The sequence below is a fragment of the Maylandia zebra genome, linkage group LG23 (genome assembly GCF_041146795.1).
Source record: "Maylandia zebra isolate NMK-2024a linkage group LG23, Mzebra_GT3a, whole genome shotgun sequence".
NCBI lineage: Eukaryota > Metazoa > Chordata > Actinopteri > Cichliformes > Cichlidae > Maylandia > Maylandia zebra.
The window spans coordinates 46,958,403-46,968,029 of NC_135188.1; the positions used below are offsets into that span (position 1 = coordinate 46,958,403).

At 37.8% G+C, this 9,627-nt stretch overlaps 1 protein-coding gene across 1 annotated transcript; it reads left to right on the forward strand.

Annotated features, from left to right (window-relative positions):
- The first annotated feature begins 6,143 nt into the window (after positions 1 to 6,143).
- Positions 6,144 to 9,052, forward strand: LOC101487265 (C-X-C chemokine receptor type 2). Its single transcript, XM_004575182.4, has 2 exons — positions 6,144 to 6,173; positions 6,848 to 9,052. The coding sequence occupies exon 2, from the start codon at positions 6,850 to 6,852 to the stop codon at positions 7,921 to 7,923; it is 1,074 nt and encodes a 357-aa protein (XP_004575239.3). The 5' UTR covers positions 6,144 to 6,173; positions 6,848 to 6,849; the 3' UTR covers positions 7,924 to 9,052.
- The last annotated feature ends 575 nt before the right edge of the window (positions 9,053 to 9,627 follow it).

A 9,627-nucleotide genomic window follows, 5' to 3' on the forward strand; every position in this document is an offset into this window, starting at 1 on the left:
AGAAAAGGCAAAATCATTTTGAAAACAGTGTCTGTTTAATAGTTTTTCAGTATTATATTCTTAAACTAATGATACTGAAAATAGAAAAGCTCGGGTGATTTGATTACATGAAAAACAGATAATTTACATGGAAAAGGGAAGTTATCACACTTTAAAATCCATAACATTAGAATTAGGGGTTTTAGAAATCAGACATCTGAGGTGTGATGGTTTCTTTGCTGTTCACGTGTGTGGTGTCGTGGTTATTAACACCTCTGAGTCTGGCCAGCAATCAAAAAAAAATCTAAATTATTGAAACTATATCTTTTACTGAAACTTAATTACAGGTGGAAGAGTACTAGTTACTTTTCTAAAGAAGATAAAAGTAAAAAAGTCGGGCATGCAGAGATAAGAGCGGTTTGCCCGGCCACAGTAACTATAGAAATATTTGGCACAAACCCCAGGCAGCTTTCTGAAGAAACCCATGTCAGCTGTGAAGCACGGGGGTGAGAATGTAGCCCACAACAATGGCAAATTCAAAGCTGTAAAGATAACCACTCTGCAGTATTGTGGAGAAGGACCCTAGCAACCCATGCACGGCATGTTGTGATTAAATAGAACTGAAGGTGGTGACGTGGCCTTGTAAAGGAAAAAAAGTTATTTGAGTCTCTTTGACATTGAGTGGACGGATATAAAGATATAAAACAAGCTGTGCATGCAAGAAAACCTCATAACATCTAAAGTAATATTTCACAAAACCTCATGGAGGGAATTTTAGAGATTGGTGAACAGTTATGAAAAACACCCAAGAAGAACATGTTTCAGATAAAGGTTGCAATAGTACCTTCAGACTTTGTCCACATAGGAAAAGGCATCTATTCATCTATTATTAAAAAACAGACTTTGCTGAATTGAGTCAAAGTCAATTTAAAGTGTTTAACTTCCTGACACATTAGCTCACTTTTAAAATCTCCTATTTGAGATGAGTTGGAATTTTCTTTTAGTATGTATTTTTTTAAAAAGTAAGTATAAAAATTGGTATTTAAAAGATGTCCTCGTTAAGGAAAACACAAAGTATGAAAGAGTTTACTGAGCACAAAATGCAAAGAAAGTCACTGTAAGGTCCCCCATATGAAAACACAGGACATACCCGACTTCAGAGGATACCCGGGTACACAAAAAGAGATGAACAGAAGTGAATTTGCTTTGTCTATGAAAGAAACTGCAATAACTAAAAAGAAGAAATAGTCTCTGAAATAAAAAATAAGAGGAAGAACAATCTGTTGTCATTGTTTCAAACATATCCTTTCCAAGGTGCATTCAGTGTTTTGTTGTCTGAAATACCACCAATTTCCCCGGTTTGTACAGACATTTTCACACAAAAACAAATACGCAAAAGCAAAAACCTGGTGTTGTGTCTGTAAGATAACCATCTGTCAGGGTTAACACATATATGCACATAGAGATGAATGGAATCCCTGAATCACCCAGATGAGACACACCCCTTCAGTTGTTTTGTATGCTGGAATCAGGCTGTTTCTTTCACTTGGTCTTGCACAAAGCTCTTGTCTACTTGTAAAAATGCTTCTGACACGGTAAACAAAATTCCACACAGGTTCCTCAAAGACAGTAAAACTGAAACTGTGTTCGTTGGCTACAGTTGCAAATCAGGTATGAACAGAGAATGGATGGCTCCTAAAAATAGAAGGAAATTCATTCCTTATCTGAAGTTAATGACAATTTTTCCATTAACTTGCACGACAGAAACCATCTTAGAGGGGGAAAAGATGTTTTCACAAATAAATATCTGTTTTTATATTTTTAAAAATCTATAACTTTGCTTGTTTGGTTGACTGGCTAATTTGGCATTAGGTCAAGTTAGTTAAGGCAGAACTTGGGAAACAGACACAAACGGCTCCTCACAAACCAACTCCACGTGGGCCTCGTTTTTCTTCATTTAAAAAAAAACAAAAAACAATGAATTAATTGCATGAACTGCTGCACACTTTCATTTTTTTTAAGATACTAGAAAAGGAGTAAGCAAGGGACAGAAGATGGTTGCAGTTATATTGTTATATATTGTTATATCCCCCTGAAGGCAGGGGAATGCAGTTGGTTCCATTTGTTTGTCTGTTTGTTTGCAGTCTAGTGTCCACAGGTTTCAAAAACATTATTTTCACATTTTGTGTGGTGACAGATAACAGCAACAGCTAATTTCATTTTGGTGAAAATTGAGTCAATGTCAAAATCAAGTTCAAGGTCAGACCAAATGTAAAAGTTGGTAAAAAAAAAAAAAAGTTCACTCTAAATTTAAACTTTTATGCAAAATATTTTATGGATAATCTTCAAACATCATAACAAGGTACTAAAGTTGACCTTGAAAAATTTGTTCAATAAACCATATTGATTAATTCATCACAGGAAAGGGCATCGAGAGAGCTCTACAGCACACTTTTTAATTTTAATACATCGCTACAACGTCACTACGATGCGTCTTTTACTACAATGTCACAATGCCATAACAAGCCGATGTCATCACGCTGTAATTAAAACATCATAAAACATAACGTTTTTTTAAATAAAAAGGAATAAATAAAAACATTTTTTCAGCTGGACTCATTAAATAAAGGAGCATATAATATCACACTAATTCAGCATTACAAACAGCACAATCAATTAAACATACAATATACAACATACACAATATAAAATAAAGTGCAGCTCGCACTCTTATACTCTTATGGTATTTTTGAGAATCATGAACATTTCTTTTTTCAGTTTTCAATCAATCATTCATCTTAGTTTTTGATATGATAATGATAATATCATAAAGAGCATAAAAAATAAATAAAAAAATTATAATGCAGAACAAAACTGACTGTCAGGAAGGTGAAAACAAACTGATGATTCAAAGTGAAAGCAATCCGCAGGGAAGTATAAAAAACATCAACAACCCCGTCCCAATCCAGACATTCACATTGTACATTCTAAATGTTTCTCTGTGCTAATTTAGAAACAAACTCATTATGAGAGGTACTTAAATCTATTGTCTGTAGCTGCCGGCATTAGCACTTGAAGGAATGTTGATGGCAGTCTGCTGAAAAGAAAATCTGACTTCGCTGGAAAAAGACAAAAAAGAACCGAGGTGTCAGTCAGGCATTTGGCAAAAACACCAAAGTCTTCCTGGGAACCTGAGTTCCCAAGAAGCCAGAGCTGTGTGTCAAATTTCACACTGATGTTTACGTCTTTTAATGTGTGTGTGAATGGGTGGATGACTGGTTGTGTAAAGCGCTTTGGGGTCCTTAGGGACTAGTAAAAGCTCTATACAAATACAGGCCATTTACCATTTTTATGAAAAGCAATGCAAATTGCAAAGTTCGACCTGTACAGGTGCGAGCAGTTGGCACAACAAACATGCTGAATGCAGACTTACAGGGCTAGTTGGACATTTTCAAATATCATTGTTACTATGTTTGACTGTCTATAAGTATAATATTATAGATACGTGAAATATGTGTTTTTAGCAGAGGAATTCAGTTCATTTTTACTGATTGTTTTTTTATCACAAGCTAAAGAAAGCAGAAGAATCTAAACTGAAACTAAACTACAAAAGCATCTCCTTTTACCCTCATGTCTCTGTAGTCATTTAACTGTAACACTGCAAACACTTGATCAGTTGAACTCCAGGTGTGACGCACACACACACACACACACACACACACACACACACACACACACACACACACACACACACACACACACACACACACACACACTGTTGACCCAAACTTTGTTTGCTAAACTAACATTAAATTAAAAACAGGCCATTCTAGTTAGGGGACAGTTGTGCTTCCTGGCACCGTGACGATAATGTAATTGAGTGAGGTTGAGCTTATGTTCTCAAACAGATGGAGCCTACCGGCTGGTTATTGTGTGCTTTCCCTCTGACAGCCTGAAATGATTCATGGAGCTGAAGAAGAGGAGTTTTTTATATATACATGAGCATGACGGGCTGTCATGGAGGCACTTTGGTCCCCTATCGTTAGATGTATGATTTTCATTTTTCCTCTTCGTACTCATTGGTGTTTGACACGACATGTATAACAATGCTCGCCTAGAAGTTCTCGTGAAAATAGCTGAAATAGCGATGCATGTGCATAAACATGTAGCCCACCTGTCAACTACCATTACCTAACAGCAGCCACAGTGTGAGAAATGAGTGAAAGGGAAACAGGACTTTTGAAATAACATGTCAGTGTTTCATTTCCAGAAAGTGACACAGCTGATATCCTAACCCACTGATTTGTGAAACACCTTATAGCTGATTACCCAACGAATTCCTGTAGTCAGTATTAGTGTGACATAAAGATGTTTTAAGGACAGAAAGGAAAAAAAAATCTTTCTTTGATAATTATCAGCAAGTTTACAAAATGTGAGTGTCTGATTGAGCATGTGAGCCTTTTTCCTTTTTCTTCACAGATACGATGGCATTAAAAATGGAGGAAATGAGCACGGTGGGATTTTTTTTCTTCAGCGATGTGGAAATGGAAAAAAGCCCCATCAATTTTCAAAATAAAGTTTTCCTGTAACACTTTGTATTTGGGTGACGGATGATTGGGATCCAGAGAAGAAGAAAAAAAGAAGAAGAAACTAGCGTGAGACAAAAAACAGTAAATGACACACAACAAAACACAACATGGAAAAAAGTCACAGAAGTAAACTGCTCTCAATCATCACCCTTTGATTTAGTTGGATCATCTTATATTTATTTCATTCTTCTGCTTTTATTCTGTTGTTTTAACAGACAATCTTATGATCTACTGAATTGCTCACCAACCACTTTATTAGGTACACCTTACTACTCATTTCTTCATGGTTCAGCGAGCTGCTGGAAATACTCCTCAGAGATTTTGGTCCATATCGTTGGGACAGACACAGCTGCTGCAGATTCGTCCATGACGTGACTCTCCTGTTCCACCACATAGTGTGCTTTGTTGGATTGACATCTGGTGACTGTGGAGGCCGTCTGAGTGAACTCGCTGTCATTTTCAAGAAACCAGTTTGAGATGATTTGAGCTTTTTCATGTGGTGTGTTATCCATCAGATGATGAGTACAGTGTGGTCATAAAGTAACACTATTACACCACCAGCAGCTTAAACCATTGATGCAAGTCAAGATGGATCCATGCTTCTATGTTGTTTACACCAAATGCTGACCTGATCATCTGAATGTCGCAGGAGAAATTAAGATCGACCAAGCAGTCGCCAAATTTTGATGAGCCCATACTAAATATAGTCTCAGTTCTGAGTTGTTCGCCATCGTTAGTGGTGCGCTGTGATCTTCTGCTGCTCGACGTGTCGTGTGCTCGGAGATGCTCTTCTGCATTCCTTGTTTGGAACGAGTGGTGGTTTAAGTCACCTTCCTCGCAGCAAGCTGCCTGCTCTCTTCTGAGCTTTGGCAAAAGCGATTTGTCTTCGCCCAGAGAACTGACGCTCACTGAATATTTTCTCTGTTCACTTATTCACTTATTCGGTAACCTCTGATTGGCTGATCTGATATTTGCTTTACCCATGTTAATGAGCAGTTGAACAGGTGTTCTTAATAATCTGAGTGTCATAGTTTGCTAATTAGAGCTTCTTTAATATATTTAACTGATTAATACATTTACATTATAATGGGATTATCAGTTAGCAGCTTATTCCTGTTTTTCATATAGCTCAACAACCAAACAGGTGAGCTTCACTTATGCCTGATACCTTGTGATTAAATGAACACAAATAAATTCATGAACTACCAGCCTGTCTCATGTGTGGTTTTTTTAACCAGTTCACCATCTTTTCAGACCGCAGTTCCCCTCTGGTACAAAGAGTGTGAAAAGTCACAGATGTTAATAATTACCTGAAGAGAGTTGTTGCTGCTGTAAACTGTCACCGTGAGCAATCACTGTGACACAAACTGGAGAATTCATTTTATATTTGCGTCTGTGCTCTAAGTATGTGTCGCAACGTCTTCATTTAAAGACATTTCAAAAACATGTGATGACACAAGCTGTATGCTGTGTGCTGTAACACATGGGGGAAGGAGACAGGACATTGGGTCAGTGCTGCGCAAAATCCCCAAATTGTATCATGTTTAAAGAGTTGCTCTTGAACATCAGACTCATTTGGGTGCCCAGCCTTTGTCATCTTTAGAGGTGAGTGTCTGATTTAACACATTCTTCTTATATAGATGGGTACACATGAAAAAATGAATAAAAGGGCAGAATTAAAGTGATAAACTGGGACTTTTTATATATAAAATTACATCATATATACCAAATATCATACCAGAAAAAATGACAAAAGACTTTTAAGCTATGAAACATATCTTAAGCCTTCCACTTAGGAGCTGATACAATAATCGTAGCTTATATTAAACAGATATTTCTCTGTAATCTAATTACTGAGTCACTGTATCAGTGTTTCCTAATTGTGCTGCATCTTATTTAACTTTAAGTCTTATTTTCATTGGACAGTCACGCTATGTACAATAGTACAACAAAATTGGAGTACTGAAAGCAAATTATAATAAATAAATACCACATCTAGAGAATAAAATATATATAATATGTGAAAAAATAAAACGAGTTAATCAGATCAGGCCAGGCACTTCTCTGGAGGTTATAATTTATTAAAGATGTTCTTTAAACTGTCACAGTGGTAGCTGTTTAGTTCAGCACAAGTTTGATTTAAAGCTACGAAAGGCAACTTTTGCAACCACAAATTATACCATTTTTACAAGTCAAAAAAAATTAACTTATGTCCATACACTTCCTGTGTTTGCATAGTGTTGGTAGTGCACTAATATCACTCTGTTTTCCATCTACAGCCATGTCATATTCCTATGTCTTTGAAGACGATTTCTTTGGAAATTACTCCAATTTCAATGGGTCCAATGAATCCAGCACATACACTCCAGATCCAGTTACCTTAAAATGTGGATACAAACCAATGGAACCTTCAGCAGCTATTATCCTATGTAAAATCCTCATAGGCATCTTCTTACTGGCTATACCAGGAAACATGCTGGTAGGATGGGTGATCAGGACCAGCCAACAAACTCTGACTCCATCAGATGTGTACCTGTTCCACCTGACCATAGCAGACGGACTGATGGCTCTGACGCTCCCGTTCTTTGCTGTAGCACTGATCCAAGGATGGATCTTTGGAGACTTCCTGTGTAAATTCCTCAACCTCGTCATGGATGCAAACTTCTACACCAGCATCATCTTCCTTGCCTGTATTAGCATCGATCGTTACCTTGTGATTGTGCACGCCAGGGAGACACTCAAGAGCCGTCAGAGGATGTGCAGCAAAATGCTCTGCACAGCGGTGTGGGCCCTCGGTTGTGCCCTCGCTCTTCCTGCTCTTTTTAATGATGTCAATAAGGAAGATGCCGAGAAGATGATTTGCTCTGTGAGCTTTGACATCGGCAGCTCCACCGTATGGCGGATCGCCACTCGGGGCTTCATTCATATTTTTGGCTTTTTGGTCCCTGCGATTGTCATGATCTCCTGCTACAGCATCACTGTTGCACGGCTGCTGCTCACTCGTGGTTTCCAGAAGCACCGAGCCATGCGGGTGATCATAACCGTGGTGATTGCATTTCTGCTCTGCTGGACACCATACCAAATAACCATCATGGTAGACATACTGCTGAGGGCTAATGTAGTACAGTTCAACTGCGCTATGAGGAGGTCGGTGAGCACAGCGGTGGTTGCAACCCACTGCCTGGCTCTGCTGCACAGCTGCATCAACCCTTTCCTCTACGCCTTCGTGGGAGAGAAATTCAGGAAGAAGATGAAACTGCTTCTTCATAGAAAGCTCAGACAGGAAAGGATGTCAGGGTCAAGGTTCAGCAGGTCAACATCTCAGACCTCAGAGGGCATTGGAACAGTTCTCTGAGCGCTGGGTGAATTTTTTTTATCTCAAGACTTCTAGAAAACAAACTGCTTTTAAATATATAAAAGAAGGAAATATTGGTCGTTTTAATTCGTCTAGTTGTCCAAAGTTTAGTTATTAGAGTAAATCCTCTCTGCACCATTTAATACATGTTAATGCCACTGAATTTGCACCAAAATCATGGACTGAATAGCAAACATGGCCACCAGTAGAATCTGTGCTCCATTAAAAAAATGCAAGAGCCATATTTTTTTTATTTGGCTCATGTAAACTATTTAAAGTCTTATGTAGGGGAATTTGGACCTGATGATGTCATCTTACAGCTGTAAATATCTTTTATTTCCATTTCCTGACTTATTTTTTTTTTTAGGTTTTTTTTTTATTGCTTCTGTTCTTTTTTATATTGAACTTAAAAAAAATCTTAACTTACCTTTAATGTATCTAGTCTTGTTTGCCCTCACAGTTTAGATTTCAGATTTGAAAGACTTCCTGCTTTTGCTTGTTTGCCAAATCATGTTGGAAACTATTTGTTTTTAAAGGTGCTGTATGAATAAAACTGTTATTACTATCATGTGCGAGCAGCTGGAAAGAGACATATTCAAGAAATAAAATGCAGCTTTTTATGACAACTGGTTTTTAATTGACTAACATTTTTATCTATTAGCTACTATTGTTACGCACAAACAACTAAACCAACTGCGACTTATGGTAGATGGTAGATTACTTATAAGGGTTTAAAATAAGATGAAAAAGTCCAGGTCTCTTTTCTCTTGCTGCAGGGCAGTGTGGATATTGTGTATTATTTAAATGTCCTTGTCCAGATTTCATATTACGTTTACGTGCTGCATTGCTGCCATCTAATGGACTCACTTTGGTAATAAGGAATTTCCTCTACCTGGATCAAGTTCATGTTCATTTTTACACACAACTGAATTCTGTGTCATTCTGTTTCAAATCAAATTAAATCTACTTGTTACAACTTGTATAAACATTTTATGGTATAAAGTTTGAACATATATAAAAAGTTTTCAAGATATATATTTTTCAAAAAGGCCCATTAAAGCACGTTGAATGTGTATATACATGCATATATATACAGGGAGTGCAGAATTATTAGGCAAATGAGTATTTTGTCCACATCATCCTCTTCATGCATGTTGTCTTACTCCAAGCTGTATAGGCTCAAAAGCCTACTACCAATTAAGCATATTAGGTGATGTGCATCTCTGTAATGAGAAGGGGTGTGGTCTAATGACATCAACACCCTATATCAGGTGTGCATAATTATTAGGCAACGTCCTTTCCTTTGGCAAAATGGGTCAAAAGAAGGACTTGACAGGCTCAGAAAAGTCAAAAATAGTGAGATATCTTGCAGAGGGATGCAGCAGTCTCAAAATTGCAAAGCTTCTGAAGCGTGATCATCGAACAATCAAGCGTTTCATTCAAAATAGTCAACAGGGTCGCAAGAAGCGTGTGGAAAAACCAAGGCGCAAAATAACTGCCCATGAACTGAGAAAAGTCAAGCGTGCAGCTGCCAAGATGCCACTTGCCACCAGTTTGGCCATATTTCAGAGCTGCAACATCACTGGAGTGCCCAAAAGCACAAGGTGTGCAATACTCAGAGACATGGCCAAGGTAAGAAAGGCTGAAAGACGACCACCACTGAACAAGACACACAAGCTGAAACGTCAAGACTGGGCCAAGAAA

Coding starts and splice junctions, on each gene's coding strand:
- LOC101487265 (XM_004575182.4), top strand. CDS start 6,850: ATGTCATATTCCTATGTCTTTGAAGACGATTTCTTTGGAAATTACTCC.